Genomic DNA, 20,355 nt, shown 5'->3' with positions numbered 1-20,355 from the left:
CTCCTTCCTTTCCCCCCTACTCTGATCTCTTATACAAAAAAATGAAAGATAAAGGAAGCAAGACCCTTTCAGTTCTAGCAACTACCCTCTTTTTAACAAAACTTGAAAACAACTTCTTGAAGTCTGTATCTGCTGTGCCTGTTTTCTCCCATTCCATTGTTTCCTCATCCATTGCTATATGGTTGATAACCCCATGCTATACTCTACTGAAACTTCTACAAAGGTTATAAAAATCCCAATTTGCAAATTCATTGGACATCATTCAGTTTTTATCCTACTATTACCATGTGATATTATTCATACTACCTTCTTTTCAGATCTCTCTTGTGCCTTCTATTCACCCACATTATTCTATTCTTCTCTTTCCATCCTTTAAGGATGTTACTGTTCTCAGGATTTGGTCTTTAAATCTCATAACTTTCCTCTTTCTTTTACTGGATCATTTAATTTGTTTCCATGTTTATACTAAGAATTGGTAATGCCTATCATTCTATTTCTGGTCCAAAATACCTTGTTTTTGAGATCCAGTCATAACTACAGTGCCTAAAAAAGCATACATCTGAATGTTTCACTGACACCTCATTTTCAATATATCCAAATCTTTATTCATTGTGTCTCCCTCCAGTCCCTAAAAAAGTCTGCTCTTTATTCACATTTTCCCATCTTTGCTACTTCTGGCTGCCCTAGTACATTGCTTGCAATTGGGAATCATCCCTGATTCTTCTATCTCCTTTAGCAAGACCTACTTAACTCTCTAAATATCTCTGGAATCTGTCCTCTTCTCACTACTGCTATCTTAGCACAGGACTTCGTTATTCCACTAGTTTGTATGAGAGTCCCCTACCTCTAATCTACCTTTGAATGTATTTGTCATGTTGCTTCAGATAAGCTGTCTGAAAGCACAGGAATATCCATGTTATTATCCTGCATAAACCCTTCAGTGGAAAGATCAAAACTATTTTTATATTTCCCAACCCTTCTGTGGCTACCTAGTGCCTGTAATTATAGTTCACAAACACTTTTGTACGTAAGTAGCTCCAGGGGGCACTTAAGATGTAGATTCCTAGGCCTAGGAAGCTGGTAGTCCAAGTACCACGCTGGGTTACACTTGGGCCTTTGTTAGAACCCTATAACCTTCAGCTTTCTGCTTCTCACTTTGTGCAGTAGTTCCTCTTTGCCTCCTGGCTCACTCCTTACACACACCTTACACCCTCCCTACATGCAGTTCCCATAATAGGTGAATTCAATACTGTTGAAAATTCAAGTTCATAAAACAGTTTCTCAGGGTATGATCTCAAACTAAAAAGATCTTTCTAAAATTTCTTCTTTTAAATAGATTCAAACATAGTGCTAACTTATAAATTAAAAGAGCCAATAAATGAAACTATTTTAAAAATTATATTACATCAAAGAAAAATTAGATTTTCAAAATTTTAATTCTTGTATTTTGGGAATATATCCATTGCTGCAAGTGAGGATACCTGAACTTTAAGTGATGTTTAATAAATTGATTTCAGCCCTGACTCACAGTCTCCAGTTAACTAAAGGTGATGCATAGGAAAACAGAGGCAAATACAACACTAAAAATCTAGTGTTATAAAAAATATAAACTAGCGATTTACCATGTGCAGGGTTCTAGAAAGCACCAGGGATATAAACATAAGCATGTACATACAAATGTATGCCTGTGTATAGATTTATAATAGGTCATTAGGTACAATTATTGCCCTTAGACTCAATTTTGGGTGAGGCCCCAAAAGCTGAGAACAAGTCCTTCCAAATTCTAAAGAATGGTACTAAACCATCTAAACTGGTTTGGATAAAAAAATAAGTGGATCTCTGAATCTACCATTTACCATGAGCCTATAAACAAGATTGAGCACACTGAGGATTTGGATGCTGGAATACAGTTGTTAAAGCAATGAGAAGCTTATAAGGAGTTGTAAGAGGTCAGCTGGAAAGGACATCATGTACATTAAGGAACAGTGAAGTATCAGGTCTGTATCTAGAGGGGAGGTCTCTAAAGACCCATAAAAGCATTCCACAAGAAAAAGCCCCAGAATCTGAACATCTGTGCCAACTCCAGATTAAAACAGCACCAGTTAAGAAAGACCAACCACTTTTCCTCTGGAGGAGCCACAGGCAGCCACTAGAAGTTGGAGAATGAACAGAACACAGAGCAAGCAAGCTGAACTTGCCTCCCCTTCATCATGCTCATTTCTGAGCCTGGATCAGGCCTGAAGTGTAGGAAAGGGGAACAGCTCTGAACTGGATGTGAGATGAAAAGTTTGGATCAGATTTCTAAAATATCTCAAAATGAGACTGTTTTATGCACAGCAGCTCAAATTGTGGTCCTCAGATCTGAGATCCCCTAGACCCTTTCATGGGGTTTGCAATGTTAAAACTATTTTCAAAATAGTACCGAGACACAATTTGCTTTTTCCACTATATTGGCATTTTCACTGAGGGTACAGAAGCAACAGTGGGTAAAACTGACCAAGACCTTAGCATGAATCAAGAAACTGCCACTGAACTGAACCAATAGTCATTGTATTATTCACCTCTACATGCTTGCAATAAAACAAACAAAAAAACAATAACAGGTTCACTTAATGTCCTTATTAAAGCAGTAACTTAATTTTATCAAATCTCAACCTTTGAGTACGTCTTTTTAATACTCTGTAGCAAAATGGGAAGTACACATAAAGCACTTCCACTGCATACCAAAGTACGACGTTTGTCTCTAGGAAGAGTACTTACATGATTGAGTTGCAAGCTGAACTAAGTGCTTTTTTCATGGAACACCATTTTTACTTGACAGAATAACTGACAAACTATGACTATTCAGATCTGGGTTATCTGGCAGATATTTTCTCGAAAATGAATGAAGTAGGCCTGCTGTTTCAAGGGAAACATTAAAATTTTTGCCACTGACAAAAATTTAAAGCTTTCAAGCAAAAAATAGAATTTTGGAAAACTTGTGTGGGTCACTGAGAGCTTTACAGCTTCTCAAAGATTTATCTGATGAGAATAGTGATAACACTAAAAGACTGATTTGGGGGGTAATGACCAATGAAATGTGTCAACATTTTCATGATCTGTATAATTTAATGTATCAGTAAATCCCCAAAGACCAATGCACCATGTTACAAAATCATTCATGGGTAAATCCCTCCAAAGTGCAATACGTTATCAATGGAATTTAATGTAACTAAGAAAAGTCCACTGTTAGAATTTTCAGGTTCTGTGTTTTGCATAATCTTAAGAAACTACCACTTGACAAGTTTTGGTATAATATCAAATTATCTGAAAATGCTATTAAGATACTCCTTCCTTTTCCAACTACATAACTACATGAAGCTGGATTTTCTCCCTATTCTTCAGTCAAAACAAACTATTGCAACAGATTGAATGCAGAATTAAATATGACAATTCAGCTATCTTCTATTAAGCCAGACATAAAGAAATGTGCAAAAATTTTAAACAAGGCTATCCTTTTCACTTAAGAAAAAACTATTTAGAAAATAGTTATTTTTCTTATTAATATGCTTTTATGTTGTTAACATTATGGATTTATTTTAAAATGAAATGGCACTGTGCTTTTATATATATCACAACTCTCTCACAATCATGATGTTGTTATTGTACTTTACAAATGTTGTGATGGAGATTCAGTGAAGTTAAGGAATTTGCTTCAGGTTACTCAGCAGTTCTGTGATGGAACCAGGAATAGATCCTAGATCTCATTCTTAGGCATGGTTGATCCAAAAATAAACTGGTTCTATTCAAGAGTGTCCATCAGAATCACTTTGTTAAAAACACACGTGTCTCTGCCCTCCCCCCTACATGGGATATGACTCCCAGGGATGAATCTAGACCTGATACTGTGGGAATGAGAACATCTTCTTGACCAAAAAGGGGATGTGAAATGAAATGAAACAAAGTTTCAGTGGCTGAGAGACACCAAATGGACTGGAGAGGCCACTCTGGTGGGCATTCTTATGCACTATATAGATAACCGCTTTTAGGTTTTAATGCATTGGAATAGCTAGAAATAAATACCTCAAACTATCAAACTGCAACCCAGTAGCTTTGACTTTTGAAGATGATTGTTTAGCAATGCAGCTTACAAGGGGTGACAATATAATTGTGAAAAGCTTGTGGATCCCAGTCCTTTTCTCCAATGAGTAGAAAAATGGGGACAAAAACTAAATGAAAAATAGGGTGGGAAGTGGGGGATGATTTGGGTGTTCTTTTTTAGTTTTATTTTTTATTCTTATTCACTTTTTCTGGTACAAGGAAAATGTTCAAAAAATAGATTAGGGTGATGAATGCACAACTATATGATGGTACTGTGAACAATTGATTGTACTCTTCAGATGACTGTATGATATGTAAATATATCTCAATAAAATTGAATTTAAAACACACACACACACACACATGCGCCTGAATACCCCTAGAGATTCAGATTATTCAGGAAGTCTAGGATGAGGCCTAGGGATATGCACTTTTTACCAGCTCCCCAGGCAAAATTCAGGCAGATAGCCCTGGTTCAAGACCCACTGCAGTACCTATGCCCCTCTTGCAATGTTTGTGTAAATCTGAGTATTATGTATATTTGAGTGCCTGTTCATATCCATTAAGGCCATATTCACTGAACTGAGTATTCTCATTTGCTAGTGATGTGTTGAGCCAGAGGTCAGCTGATCAGAGGGCTCAGCCAGAAGAATTTGTATCCTTTTTGATTTTTAGGTCATACTGGCTTGTGAACATTAGTACATTCCTTTTTGGGAAAAGGACATCTAAATAGGGAGCTTTATCAAAAGACTTAAAAGTGGTTCTTTTCCAATCCCCATTCACATACTGTGAGAATAGCCACCCATATGATTTCAAATCCTCTCTGTGGGTCCTGGAAGTCCATTAATGGCCTCCTAGCACCTTTTGGCTAAGCTCCCTCATTTCAGGACAATTGATTAAGTAGCCTTAAAATAACTACTGTTGTTTGAGGAATAGTTTTTTTTTCCCCCCTCTTCTTTCTGGCAATCTCAGGACTGCCTGCCCTACTTTTCTTCATCTCCGGAGTTCTCTTCCCAGCCTTGAAAACTGCAGTTAACTTACTCAGTCTTCTGCTGGCTATTCTCCCTCCCAGCCCAACTAGGCATCATCAGCTATTCTTTATCCTACCATTCTTTATCCTGCCTCAGTGGTACATTGAGTTCATTACATGTAGCTACTTGTGTGCTAGTGCCTGTCTTTCTGTCAAACACATTCACATCAGTCCTTAGAGCCTCTTCTCTGGAAGCAGGAATCTCTTTCAAATAACATACTGCTGTCTACTACTTTCTGGCTGCTTCTCCTAAAATTCCTCTTTTGCCACAGTCAAATTACATATTGCTGCTCCTCTTATATAAAAATTTCATTTTCTCTAATTTTGTTCATAATTCGTTTTTCTATAATGTCCTTTCCTATGTCCAAATTTCTAAATCCTTCCAAAATCAGCTCTAACATCATTTCCTTTTTATCTAGAAGAAATCTTTCTGAACTCCCATAGCACTTAATGTATACCTCTTTTAGAGGTATTTGTCAATGTTTGAACCTACTTCTTTTCTCCGCTACTGGATTGTGAGCTACCCAAGGGCAGAGATGTGTCTGTGTTCTCCATAATGCACCATGGGGATACTGATGAATGATTTCCCAGTTTTTGTAGGAGTTCAGGACTCAGCAATTTGAGGATGAAAAGATACTTTCAGAGACCCCTAGGGAGACTTTTGTTAGTGGCCAGCAATATCTGTCAGTCCCTTGAGGAATCTACTCCGGGTAGGGGTGCTGCTTCCTTACAGCATGGAATACTTTATTAATTGATAGCAAGTTACTCAGCTGGAAAATCCCTAGGTTCTATGACCTGGGGGCCCATTCCCAGAAGAGAAGTGGATCTCCCCTAGACAGGCAGTGCACCTGTGCAAAATACTCCTCGGAGATCCTCCCGGCCCATTCGATGCACAGCTCCAAGGGGCGGCACGGGTTGGCCACATCAGCACACTTAATCATCATGCGCTTGATCAGGATTTGGTTTTCAGGAAAGTTCTTCCCAATAGGGTTGCATTCACAATCGCTGCCCTCAATCTGGAAGATAGATTATCAGATTAGGGATGGTTCAAGATGATGATGAAGCCCACAAGGATAACTGACCAGACAGTAGATATTGATCACCTAGGCACACTGAGGCTTGACTGGGACTCAGAGCAAAGGAGGGTCTTTCCTTTTCTTAATTCCATGTATAACATACTGACATATTGTTGTTCAAAAAAAAAAGCAATGCAAAAATACAGAGTTTAAAGGTGAAAGTACTTACACTACCTATCCACCCCTCATTTCCATCCTCTTCCCTAGAGGTAACTGCTACAATCAGTGTTTTTTGTTTGTTTTTGAGCAGTTTAGTATGTGATATTTTAGAAGGAGGACTTGTTACTAGAAAATGTGTAAAAGCAGAAATTTGTTTATTTAATACATTGAAGATAGGGAAATAGCAAATACATTTGACCCTTCTATTATTTCTTCATTTATTCCTGCTTATGCCTGCTAGCTCCCCATCTCCTATGGCCTTCTGTCCCTACCCCCTCCCATTTTGTTTTTCTCTTAAGTCATGTGTCCACTCCTGTGTTTTCCTGGCTGTTCTGATTGGATGGTGGGAGTGTGAGCCATGTAAGTTTGGGGTACTAGGAGCAGAAGTGAGCCAGGGCAGAAGCAGGTGTGTTCAGCCATATTTCAGAGGACTGTTCATATACCAGTATATACCTAGGGATGGATGTCAGTGGCCCTGAGCCATGTGGCCAGGTCTTTGAGTTGGCTTTAATAAGTGCAGTAACAGGCCAATTACACAGAACCTGGAAGATTGTTATTTTCCACTTTCAAAGACACCATCATATTGGGTGAAAACAGTAAATTAGCTCTCCAGAGCTCTGCCAGGCTGAAAGACTGCATGACATTTAAGGGTTTTTGTCTGTTGTGTTTTGAGATTGGGCTTATTTATTAGACAGCCAATGTGCAGAATATGTTCCAAAGGCTGTTGTTTTGATTACTTACCATTAGGAAGACACTGCTTACTATAGATACTTTGGTAAATAATAAATCTCAAAACAGAGTTAGGGACTTACTTGGATAGATATATATAAAACTAAATTCTATGGTTCTGTATAATTCTTCCCTTCTAGCTCCCCTGACCCTCACTCCTGAAAGTCCCCTGTGTAAGGAGAGGGCCCTAGCATTGTCCAGGAATCCCTGGGTAATGGAGCTGAACACAGATGAGGCAGGCATTGTCCCTCCACCCAGGCTGGTCATGTGATGGGTTCTACACAGTCTTCTTACTGAACAACCCTTTATTATCCATCCAACTATCCAACCTCTTCTATTCAGCAGGAATGGGCAGAAAGCTTTTCTACCTTTACTGGACTATACACAGCTTCAAGTTTCAGAGGGCAGTTGATTTTACTCTAAGCCATAAAAATGTGAACCTTTTGTCCCATGTTCTTAAAACCCAAACATGAAGTGACCTCAAGGCAGCTTCAAGCTACATCAGGAAGTTTAAAAAAGGAAAAAGGAAGTTTAAAAGAGGAAAAAGGAAGCTTTCAAAGTTTTACTTCTGTGTAGTCATCATTTGCATTCACACTGACTTAGAATTCCTGGCAAATGATAATGTAGATATCTATGGAATATAACAAATGATTTGGTGCTTTTTAATTCACAAACTTGTCCCAATAGATGAAGAGTATCTCCCTCACCCCAGAAATATGAATAATTATGATTGTTTAATCCAGCAAATATAGAAAATGACTTACACTTTCATTTTAAATGTCATTCAAATGTTATTATGGTCTTCAGGTACTGGTATGCTTTTAATGCAAATCAGCAGGGATATGGTTCTTTAAAACATTACCCAACTTTGAGGTCTCCCAAGAGTTCAAAGAACAGAGAATTAGAAAGGATTTTGGATCCATTAAACACCACCGTTTATGTCCTACTCTCTGCTATCGACAGGCTCCTTCCATTGTATTCTTTGGGCCTAGCTCCTTGTGTCACTCCTGGTTTTATCTCAAGGCCCTTCTTCCTGGGAACTCAGAGTTGCTGTGGACAGTGTCAATTTTTTCTTGTCCCCAGGGAAAACAAGTGGCCAGTACTTTCAGCCCTGCCTGCCTTCTTTACCAACACCAAGCAAATAACCACGATGCATTCAAGAGGGAGAGAAAACTTTGAGGCCAGAGTGGGCTCTCATGGAAATACACTCTAATGTATCTTATCACATGGGAAGTGCTTACCTCAGCTGCCATTGGCTTATTGATGCTGTTCACAAATTTGTTCACATGTTCAAAGTGTTTTGTCATCTCAGTTGCCAAAACCATGTCAATAATAGCCTGGCGCAGTGTTCGATAATGGTTCCTAAAATAGCCGGAAGATGAAAGAAAGGCTTTGTTCACATTGTGTCCAGAATCAGAACAGTTATGCTACCATTTCACCACATTTTCCACAACCCAGGAGGAATCTGGGGACACAGAATTGAGTGCAGATTACAAGAGTTGACTTGCTTGTCCTCCCACTGAACCAGGACTTGTAGATGCTATTCAATTTTCCCTAAAGATAGCTTTCCTTATATTGTTTATGAGAATTTTTTTAAAAAGTACCTGTCACATGGTGGACACTTAAATTACAAGGCTGTACCCTTCTCCCTTCACTTGGCAACATCAAAACAGTGAGGTGGAAAGAAATGGCAAATTTCTTCCCTATAAGGCTGGTACTGCAACCCAATGAGCTGCCCTACTGCATTCAGTACAGACATATTAATTCCTACTGTAGAGAACTGTCATGAATTCCTTCCCTTATGATACTGGAAGATTGTTTTCCTCTTACAAGCAGTTTTCTAGACTGCAACCAGATGGACATTGTAATGAATGAAAGAACAATCCTACCCAAAATTACTGACCAATTCTTAGCATCTTTTTCTAACCTCAAGAGCCAGCATGGGGAGGTGAATCAAATGGCTACTGGAAAGAATTCTTTCTGCCAAAGTTTTAAAACCAATCTCTGCATGATACTGATGGAACTTAAGTTGAAGCTAGAGTAACAGGCCTCCACATTTTCTCAGACTTCTGGAGGTCACATGATAGGTTCATGTTGGCAAGCGATCTGGAGGCCCAAGTGAACACCGTGCTCTCTGTACACTGTCCTCACCCAGGAGCAGACTCTTTTCACCCTGGTTGTGTGGGAAACACTTATAGCCTGACTGTAGGGGTAGTAGCAGGCAGGAGGAACTGCTCATCTCCATTCATGTTTGGTCAACTCTTCTCTAGGGCTCCAGCAGCTCTGCTGGGATCTGCGGAGCACAGTCTCCTTATGAAGCAGGATTTTAGGTAGCCACAAACTGAGCCAGAGAAAGATGGGGGAGGGTACATCTTCCTTGAGTTACACAAAAGACAGGATGTCCTCCTGGGAGAAAAACTATCTGCTATTCTTATTAGTAATACAACCAATATTCATATATGCTTTGCAGTGTATAAAGCATTTTCATGGATTCATTGAAGATGAAATGAGATTTATAAAGGATGACAGCAATCTGAAAAGTAATATTAAGTTTATAAGGGCAAGGTTGTTGTTTTATCATCTGATACAATGGTACGACAGCTCTTATTTCCCTTTCCCCTTCTCCTTCCCCCCACAAAGGAAGATAAGTAATTTGAGAATTTATGGAAAACTGAGTTTCCCACTTAAGCTTCAAACATCTGAGCACAAGAGCCCAAGCACAACAAACCTGTCAATATTCTTGAAAATGTTGCACTTGTTGTCCTTGACTGTGAGCTGGAAGGCCAGGGCTGTATGGTGACTCTCCAAGACAGCAGTGTCATTATAAAGCACAGCGAGTTCACTGCCTGCATTGCACAGGAAAGAATTGGTCCTTCCTGGGTGGTCCACATCATGGACTGTGGCAGCAATCAGCGCTGCCACTTCGTCCAGCTGATCCAGGCTTCCCTGGGGTGAACAAGAGGTAAGGTGGACACTGCTCACTGAGAAAGGCCTGAGACCCAATATCCCTACCTATCGAGAGGGGAGGGGCCATGAGAACTGAGATTTGTCAGAATGTTCTCTTCACCAGCTGAGCCTTCCCTGGCTTCTAAAAGTTGAGAGACTGCCTAGGACAAATTGTGTCACCTTGCTGTGTGGTGGATTATCTGGAAGGCAATGGAAATCTGAGCTGCAGTTAAATAGATACCTCATTTTTTTCTCCAGTCCAATCATTCTAGTTTTTTTGCAGAAAGAATCCAAACACACAGGTCTTTTGAATTGCCTCCTGTGTGGTATTATTGTCATAACTCTCCTCCATCAGCAGATACAACAGAAAGTGGCCTATGATCACATTTATTTCTTATTTGCCTACTTCTGGAAAGATTTTGAGAATACTGGCAGTAAATGAGACAGATACAACAAAACTCTTCACACAAAGGTAAAACAGTCAAGCAGTAAAAAAAAAAAAAAAAAAAAAAATTTTACCAGGAAAACCTAGACTAAGGGTGCACCCCTGCAGCTGAGAAAAACTTCAAAGCTTGCAGCAAAGGCAAAAAGGGAAATCTTGTTTCTAAAGCTCTCATTATGTATGTAGTAATAAAAGGATACAAACCAGAGCATCTAAGGACACAAATGTTTTCTTAGCTTTCAGGAGGAAGTTATATCAAATGGGCTGACTTTATGAATTCATTCATTCAGTTATTTATTGAGTGACTACCGGTTGTCAGTTATGCATAGTGCTGGAGCTAACAGTGATAATTAATACAGGCATGGATTCTGAGCTAACAGAGTTTATGATCTAGAGGTGGAAACACAAATAAGTTGCTAGGAAGGTAGAGATGTGTGAAAAGGGGGAAATTAACATGCCCCATACAGCTATCTTCCAGTGGGCTGGGAATGCCCCTACATGATCTTTTGATCTTGTCTGTTGCAGTACTGTGATGATGAAAGTGTTTTATGTTTGTACAGTCTAATATAGTTACCTGCTCATATGTAGCTGCTGACCACTTGAAATGTGGCTAGTGCAACTGAGGAAGTGAATTTTTAATTTTATTTAATTTTAGATAAATTTAAACAGCCACATGTGGCTAATGGCTACCATATTGGACAACACCGTTCCAGAGGGTAGTCAGGAATGACTTCTCTAAGGAAATGATATTTATGCTGAGGCCTTAAGGAAAAGCAGGGATTAACCGGGCAAAAAGTGGTGAGAGAGAAAATTCCAGGAAGAAAGAATAGCCTAGATAAAGCCCCTGAGGTAGGGGGTGAAAAGTGTTTTACCCTGGAAACTTTAAAAAAGAGAGTCTTTGTGGCTGAAAGATATTGAGTTAGGGGAAAAGTGGTCTCCAAGATGAGGCTGGAGGGGTGGGCATACTTTTTGTATTTCCAAGAGTAGCTCTTATAGGCCGTGGGAAGAAAAACTGCAAACTGCTTCTCAGACACTACCAGGTAATGAACAGCAAGTCTGAAGCTCAGCCCTGTCCTGGCCACGCTCAAATAAGCAACAACAGACTGACCAGCCATTAAGTTGCCCATGACTGTGTTGGTTTAGGGTTGCAAAGGGCTTTCTTGAAAGCTCTGTCCCTACCAGAGGGAGCCATTTCCTTTTTCAATCCTGACCCTGTCATGAAGCTGGTGAGTAATCCTGGCTTGGTTCCAGCCCACCGGACCAGCTTTCCTGCACAGGGATAGTAGGAAATATTCTTTTCAACTCTTCTCAGAGATTTCAGCTCTTTCCTCATTTCACTGCTGGCCCAGGAGAGGCCATGGTCACCTGCCACTGAAGTCAAGTATCTCTAAGCTCAAGACCCAGAGCAGTGAGGCCCCATGGACCCCAAACTCTCGACCTCCTGCTAGTGCTCCTGTAATACCTTCAATCCTGCTTGGAGTCTGGAGCCAATTTATTTTTAAATTCTTCAGTGAAATAGATTCAAGTAAATAGGTAGAAAATACAAACAGCATTAGATGAGGCATGCTTTTCCTTCCAGCTTACACTGCTTCAAAACAAACACTCAATGAAGGTGGCTAATGGAATTCATAATCTAGAGATGGATCAGAAGGTGCCAACTCACTAGCAGATGAGAGAAGTGGGGCCTTTCCTGTGAGAGGGAGGAAACGTCTCTGGAAAAAAAACTCTCCACCAAACCTGCAGTTGGAGAAATTCCAAACCCACTGAGGTGCAGACTTCTCTTCACAGTTCTTTTCTTTCTTTAGCCAGCAGAAGTAGATTTGGATCACACTGAGGCATACTGGCCAGAATGCAGTCTTTCAAACAAATTCTTATCCAGGATAGACAGTTACTTATACCCAGAGAATTAAAAAAAAGAAAAAAAAAAAAAAAAAGAATGCCAGCTGTCCTGACTCTTCACCTGCAGAGGTTCCTGGAGATCAGGCAAAAGTGGGGAGAGGGGCCATAAAAATTTAAGGGGAAGGTAAGCTCTGGGCATATTATCTATATGGCTGGGTTAAAGGTGGGGAGCTTTGCAATAGTGACATTAAGAATTTCAGTCTTATAAAGAAATTAGGGGTGATAGATGACTTGGGTATTTGGTTAAAAACAGATCTTGACCTCATTTGTCAGTAGCAGCAGGACCAGAGGAAGAGGCCACAGGAGTAAGCCCCACAGGAAGTGCCTCCGGGTAGATGTGAAAATGCTCTGCCTCTAAATCTTGGGCTGGGCACTAAACCTCTAAACTCAGGAGGTCTAATCCAATCTAATCCTCCAAGGTTTCTCACAGCTTTAAATTCTGATTCTCTGACAGTCTTCTTCTGTCAGAGTTAGACAATGTCTTTTGAATCCTGAGCACATTATTTCTAGTTTTAGATTTGTCCTATTGCTGTTATTTGAGAAATTCAAACTCTGATGCATTAGCATAATTCACAATTTAAAGAAAAATACTTATTTGGGGAGGGATAGTAAGGGAGATGATAACGTGACTAAGCATTCCCTTATCATGATAATACATGATTATCATGCATGTAAATCTATGTTTTTCTAGAGTGGTTCTGCTTAAGTGAGATTCACCTGTAACTCAGACTGCAGCAACTACAGATCTTGGAGTTAATGACCTGGGTCTGTTCTCAATTGGCAGTGTGCGGGCCCCAGCTCTTTAATATCTCAGACAGTGTAAAACGGATGAACATGAACCTGTATTAGGAATCTGGAAGTGTGTTAGCTCTCAAAGGTGTTATAGAAACATAGGCCAGTAGCACCATTAGTGTTGTTGTTGTTTTTTAAGGTAAAAGACAAAAATCTTCAAAAGCATCATTTTGGACTACATACTTCTCTTGTGATGAGAGTGAATATCCAGGATAAGACTTTGGCAAAACTGAGAAGGATACAAATTAGGCCTTTCCATTCCCCTCTCCCCATTTTGGTGCCATTTCTGCCTCCTTTTACCTGCCCCATTATCTCTCTTCTTTAAGTACCCAGGGTCTCAATTCCTCAGCAATACCTACCCTGAGAAAATGGTCTAATGTTAGGCATTTACAAATTAGTGTGAATTTCAGTCCCTATATGGCACTTCTCCCAGGTGTGTCTGTATGTTAAGCTTTGGTTCTAATTGCAGCAAAGGAATTACTAATTTCATTGTGCAAGTGATGGTACTTGGGAAGGAGGGGAGGCAGGGATATCTTGCCAGCTGTACAAAGGACTCTACATAGGGCTGCTCTACATATCAGCACCCATACATGAGGGTACTAGACTCTTAAGTAAGGACATGGAATGCTCTAAGAATTATGCAGAAGTCATTAATATACAAATATACACATCCACACCTATACAGCATGCACACAGACACAGACACATATTTGTATATCAGAAGACTCAGTGGTGCATTGTTATCTGTATTCCAATATACCATCGCCAGTTTCTGATCCCAAAACTTAACCCTCAGACCTGGTAACCATCTGCTCTAATAATTAAGTTCTGTCCTCTAATCCAGTATCACAAACGGTTCATAGGTTCATAGATCAGCCATGAACGTAAAGGACTCTGCTGTAACATAAATTATTATTTTAGGAATTTGGGGGGGGGGGACTAAGAGAAAGGACCATGTCTTTACAACACCAAAATCATCAGTCAATTTGTTAGGCCAAAAATCTCTGTCAAATTGGTTGTACAATAGCTGTTTGTCTAATGTATTTACTAAGACTGAGTCCTTGGATCTCCAATCCAGGCAGGTAACTAAATCAAGATATCAAAATTCTACCTTCACTCTTTCCTTTCCAAGGAAGAAAGCAGTAGCATGCAGGACATCTGCAGCATGGGTGGAGTTATGGTAGGCATTGGAGGAGTGGTAGTTCGCTTCAATCACTTGGAACCAGGCCCGAAGAGTGGTTTCAGAACAGTTTAAAAATTCACACACTCCAAAGCGGGAAAAGACCTTTAAGCCCAGGTAAACCAATGGCCTAGAAAATAGGAAAACAAACCATGGTTTGTTGCATTCACTGGTCCAGAATGACATTGAGTAATGGAGGCATTTTTCTTCTGATGCTCACTACACATGCACAGGGGCATGAAAATATCTTCTCCCAAAATTGGAATGAGATAGAACATCTTCTCACCCACCACTTCTTCTGAATCAGGTGCCTCATGATGGTCAACCCAAATTATTTCTAGGTTGCCTCTAAGTCATGGGCTCTGATAACCAAGCAAATTCCCTGGAAGTCCCTCTCTGTCTTTACTTCGCCATAAACCCCACAGTTGCTTTGTGAATCCTGAGGAAGTTACTGAGCCTGAGGACAAAAGGAATAGTTTGGGGGGAGTCTCAACAAAGTTGCATCATTTAGAGTCATGTTACTTATTTGCAGGTGAAAATCATTCATAGCCTAGAGACCACTAGAAAGAAGTAGGCTTCTCCTAGTATAGAAGAGGACCCTAAAATTGAAGAGTTACCTAATCTTTCCTCTGCCTTCAGGGTGGACCAAAAGAAAAATCCAGTGTGTTCTAAATAAGAGCTTGAAAATTCATTTTTTAAGGTGGGGCTTCAATACCTTTGAAGCTGAAAATACTTAGATCTCTTGGCTCACTAGTACAAGGGAATGATCCAAGTAGATCTGAGAAGGAAACTCAGAATTCCTTATCCAAGGTCATCACTAGGCTGATCCCACATCTTACCCACTAATGCTCTCTCCATAAAGGAGCTCATTCCGAGACCACAGACTCTCAGCTTTTCTGATACTCTCCAATCTGGCACAGAAGGCAGAACCTGTGAGGCATCACATGGAAAGGACACGTCTCCCTCAAAGTTTCCAGATGTGAAAGTCTTGATTGTGGCCATCAATCTTCCCCTGCCTACAGTCAAAGAAGTCACATACCTTTTATGTGTAACAGTTTCCAATTCAAAGATGTTGAAGTCCCAGCTTTCCTCATTATCAAGTAATTGAGCAATACAAGGGGGAACATCGTTGATGGTTATTGGCATCGCAAGGTGACTGTGACTCTGGTGCACATCTGAGCAAACAGATGGGGCAGGGGAGGCTGGTTAATTATGGAATCTTGAGTGCCCCTGAGTGTCTGTCATCATCTTCATGGTTGCTACTAGAAAGTCTTGAGCTTCCAAGAGTAGGGAGATTTTTACATCAAGAACCTTTTGTTTATTAAAATTCAAGACCCACAAATAGAAAATTAATTCAGTTTAACTCTTTAAATATAGAGATTTAAGATTCTTATTCTGACAGTGCTGAGAGAGGTAATTTTAATATGGAGACCTAGTTTCAAATGTAGACCACAGACATGCTTAAACTCAAATCAGACTAACTGGAAGAAACCTCAAGGTCATTCCCAAACAATAATCACAATACTAGGGTTGGCACAGGTTATCATAACAACTGGAGAGATGAAAACTTACTCTTGGTAAACACATACTCATTTCCTGACAACCTTCTCAAGCCATCCTGGAATAAAGAAAGATGCTGTTAGAACCAAGGTATACCATGTTTTATATCTCTTCATCATTATCCTCTTACTTCTTTCATTACCCAAAGAGATTTAAATTCTGAATAACCCAATCAATTTGAAACTCCACCTTGAGGAAGAGCTCAAAATCAAATCAGAAAAACACCTTCAAGGCAGTCAAAGAATACTATCCCTTCCATGGGTACCAGATGCAGGAGGTGGAGAATTGAGAATGAAGTGGATGTAAGCCCTGAGTTTGGTGTGTTCTCATGCCATTTCTCTCTTCAGGCAGTTTGAAGCTACATAAGTGAAATCCCAGAAATGATCTTGCTTTGGATACAGGTATTTCAGAGGGACCCTACTGTTATAGTTTCTTAGACTGCTTAAAGCAGATACCATATAATGCATTGGCTTAAACAATGGGAATTTATTAGCTTACAGTTTGAAGCTGTGAAAATGTCCAAATTAAGGCATCACCAAAGCAATGCCTGGCTGCCAGCGATCCTTGGCTACTCTGCAACATGGAAAGACACGTGATGGTGTCTGCTGGTCTCTCCCTTCTCTTCTGGGTTTTGTTGATTTCAGCTTCTTACTTCCATGGCTTGCTCATGCTCTCTTGTGCACTCACTCTTGTGCTCTCTATTCTTCCAGTTTATAAAGGACTCCAATAAGAAGATTAAGACCCATCTTGAATGAGCTGGGACACACCCTAACTGAAGTAACCTCATCAAAAGGCCCACTTACAATGGGTCCACACCCACAGGAATGGATTAGATTTAAAAACATGTTTTTTCTGGGGTACATACAGCTTCAAACCACCATACTCACTCACTTTAATAGGGACTGTGTTATTTTTATATTCTTGGATTTACATTTTGAGGAGCTGAAACCATGGGTCACATTTTGGGGATGATCTTCTAAGGTAAAGACCTGAAAAGGTTGGGACAGGACTGCCCAGTACAGAAGAGCTCTCCCAGTTGGCAGGTGGGGGTGGGGCAGTGGGGCTAGCTTGTGGCTCCCCAGCAACCCTGTTTTCAGTCAGGACCAGCCTGTCTGGAGAGCGGATTTCTTAGCAGGCTTGGCTGGGACCCGACAGCTGGGGCCAGCGGGTGGGGGTGGCAGGGGGATGAGAGGAGGGAAAGGCATTTCCAGCAGCACCCTCATTTTAAAAGGGGGAGAGGGGAGCTAATTTTTGACTGATATGCAAATGAATTTTTTTCCAACTGTATTTTCTGCTTCACAACATGAGCATTGCTACTAGCCTTTAAAAGTTTCTGGATTTGAGGTCTTTGAAGAGACAACATAAGGGAGTGGACAGAATTCTGATGCTAGTTTTGCTACTTACCAGGCTCTTGAATCTGAACTAGTCCCAAATATTCTTGAATCTCAGTTAACTTCCCTCCATCTTCTATCCCTGAGTACCTAATGATTGAGATCTCTGCTTAAATCATTTGCAATTACTTATTTGTCTATCATCCCCAGAAAGTATGTGTTAAGTTTTAAAGCAAAATTAAGGAAGTCAGATCTTAGATCTTGGATGCTGAAGTCACATCTTAGATCTTTAGGCCAAGAGCTTAATTTTAAAAATCAAGTAAATATATAAGTAATACTGGCTAAAACTGTCCTGTTTCTAAGGCAGATATTATAAGGAACTCCTCTGACTTTTCTTTGCTTTTCTCTCTCTCCATTATTCACATAAAATCAAGGTAGAATCCTGCACTGGTTCCCTACAGCATTATCTAGAGATGAAACTGAAGATGGAATGATGGGGGTCAGGGGGAATGTCCCCCCCCACCCCGAGTCCTCCTGCTGTAGCTTTGCTGGGGCTGTACTCCTGATAGACCCTTGCCAGTGTTTTCTGGAAGCTGAGGTCTATATCTTATTGGGATAAACGACCACAGTCAGCCCAGAGGCAGGAAAGGAATGGGAGACCATTGAAATTACAGGTTCATCAGAGCCTTTCGACATTGAGAATGATCCCAAAAGCCAGTCAACACTAAGCATTTAGTGGCAGGGCTAAACATAAGCCTTCAAAGTAAAACTCAAGGATGACTCTAGGACAGTTTTTCATTCAAAGAATTATTCCATCTTCAGCTTCTGATGAGCAGCACAAAGGAGTAATTTTAAATTTCTTCTTTTTCTTCACATGCTGGCACATAACGATTGCAGCCAAATAAATATGTTACAGCAAAACTCTAGAACAGGATGAGTCCTACTCTAAGTGGTTGTAAATGGTGCTTCTCGGATTGCTGGCAGGCGAAAGATATCCCTCTCCCCCAGCTACAACAGCTTTGCTCTGCTTTTATCTGATTATAAATGGAACTTCTATATATTTTCATTTAGAGAAAAGTTTCTGCAGCTAAGATTTTGAGAACTATTGCTATAGTCTAAGCACAAGCCCTTTCATTATATAGATTAAGCGCCTGAATCAAAGGAGACCTAGCCATGGTCCTCCATCCAACACTGTACCAAATCAGGAGGAAGAAATAACGGGGCCTGCATAATCCCCCAACTTGCATATTTGGCCCTCAATCAAATGCCTATTTACTCCTTACTGTGGTTAAGAAATCTGAAGGACCATCTCCCCATTGCTCTGATCAGTCAGCCTGGTGGAAAGATAATTGCAGGAATCATTTGAATAATACCACACATGTAACACATAATTTTCGAAGTTAGCCCATATAGCAGGAATATTCCAAATTGGCATTTATAGGTAGCAGTTTATACTGAAACCTCTAAAGGGCATTTAATGTTGCCTCCTGCTTCCTGCTTTGTCCTCATCACTCACAGTCATCAAGCCTCCAACAAGATCGCTGGTGTGTGGATCTTCATCTCTGGTACCCAGCTGAGGGGAATATAATTCTGTGGTCCGCAAAATTTCTAAAACTCTGTCCAAGGCTTCTGCTACTGTGACTGGGCTGTTTTCTTGGGCTGCATTGATTATATTTATGACCTGAGGAAGTAAAGGAAGAGAGAAGAATAAATTTGAGAGCATTATGATTCTACATCCAAAAGTCATGCATATGCTCCGAATCCAAAAGAAATTAGATGTTGGCACATCTCGTTCAAAACAACCAAAGCCTTCACAGCAGCATTCCCTTCTGACTGCAGCACTTTTTTTTTCTTGGCTACCACCATCCCACCCTCTCCTAGAATTTCTCTGACTTCGGAGACTACATTTTCTCAGTTACCTCTGCTGACACTTCTCCTCTCTCTCTCCTATAAAGGCTGGAATTCCTCAGGAAATCAGTTTTGGCCCTTCTCTCTCACTCTACAGTCCTTCCATAAATGATCTCTTCCATTTTCATGTCTGAGACACAATCCCTCAAATTTACATCACCAGGCCTGGACTCTGTTTTGACTTCCAGACATGTATATTCAATTGCGTGCAGACAGATCTGCTTGAATATCTCACTATCAGGTCCAAAACTAAACCCCTGATCTTATTCCCCCTTCCCAAAGCAAGCAAACTTAGTTTCCTAAGGCTACAGGAACAAAGTACCACAAACTGGATGGTTTAAAACAATAAAAGTATTGCCTCACAGTTTTGGAGGCTAGGAGTCTGAAATTTACAGGGGAGAAACTTTCCTTGCCCATGATTTGCCAGCAACCCTTGGGCTCCAAGCTCTGCCGCAGCAATCACATGGTGTTCTCCCCATGAGAGGACACACTCCCGTGTCTGTCTTTCTGTGTCTCTTCTCCCCATTTTTAAAAGGGCAATAGTCATATTGGGTTAAGGGCCCACCCTACTCTGGTATGACCTCATTTTAACTGAATTCCATTTGCACTGACCTTGTTTCTAAATGTCATATTCACAGGTACTGGGGGGGAGGGGGGGGGAGGGTTAGGACTTCCACATCTCTTTTTGGGGTGACACAACTCAACCCATAACACAAACAAAAAATCAAAAATGAAAGCTGTGATCCTCTGGTTTCCATACTGCAGTAAAAAGCACTTCTATCCAACTACTGCTCAAGTCAAAATCCTGGGAGGCCCTTGTTGACATATCACTTTTCCTCACTCCTCTCCCTACCCTGACCATATAATTCATCTGCAAATCCTATTGATTCTACCCCTAAATGTTTCTTGATCTATTAATTTCTCTCCAATTCAACTGCTATAATTCTAGTCTAGCTACCACAATTTCTTGCCTAGGCTTCTGGAAAAGTGTCCTAACTGGCCTCTTCCCTTTCAAACTTGCCACCTCCAATCTATTCTCTGTCTGGCGGCTGGATGTTCTTTTTAATATGTATACCTGAGTGTGCTGGTTTGGATGTAATATTTCCCCCAAAATGACATTATCTTTGAGGCAATCTTGTGTGAGCAGATGTATTAGTGTTGATTAGATTATAATTCTTTGAGTGTTTCCATGGAGATGCAACCCACCCAACTGTGCATAATGA

The 20,355-nt window shown here is 40.4% G+C and overlaps 1 protein-coding gene across 4 annotated transcripts in view; it reads right to left on the bottom strand.

The window, feature by feature from the left end:
- PDE8B (phosphodiesterase 8B) overlaps positions 1 to 20,355 on the bottom strand; it is a 348,197-nt gene that overhangs the window by 4,378 nt on the left and 323,464 nt on the right. For all 4 annotated transcript variants that reach the window (XM_037801656.1, XM_037801653.1, XM_037801654.1 and 1 more), the window contains 7 exons: positions 18,741 to 18,905; positions 15,906 to 15,951; positions 15,373 to 15,508; positions 14,265 to 14,463; positions 9,803 to 10,020; positions 8,316 to 8,436; positions 5,959 to 6,126 (listed from right to left, as the gene is read on the bottom strand). In XM_037801656.1, coding sequence (XP_037657584.1) covers positions 5,959 to 6,126; positions 8,316 to 8,436; positions 9,803 to 10,020; positions 14,265 to 14,463; positions 15,373 to 15,508; positions 15,906 to 15,951; positions 18,741 to 18,905 — 1,053 coding nt within the window. The remainder of the gene's footprint in view (positions 1 to 5,958; positions 6,127 to 8,315; positions 8,437 to 9,802; positions 10,021 to 14,264; positions 14,464 to 15,372; positions 15,509 to 15,905; positions 15,952 to 18,740; positions 18,906 to 20,355) is intronic.

The sequence above is a fragment of the Choloepus didactylus genome, chromosome 13 (assembly GCF_015220235.1).
Source record: "Choloepus didactylus isolate mChoDid1 chromosome 13, mChoDid1.pri, whole genome shotgun sequence".
Taxonomy (NCBI): domain Eukaryota; kingdom Metazoa; phylum Chordata; class Mammalia; order Pilosa; family Megalonychidae; genus Choloepus; species Choloepus didactylus.
This window is presented reverse-complemented; position numbering and strand designations above follow the sequence as displayed.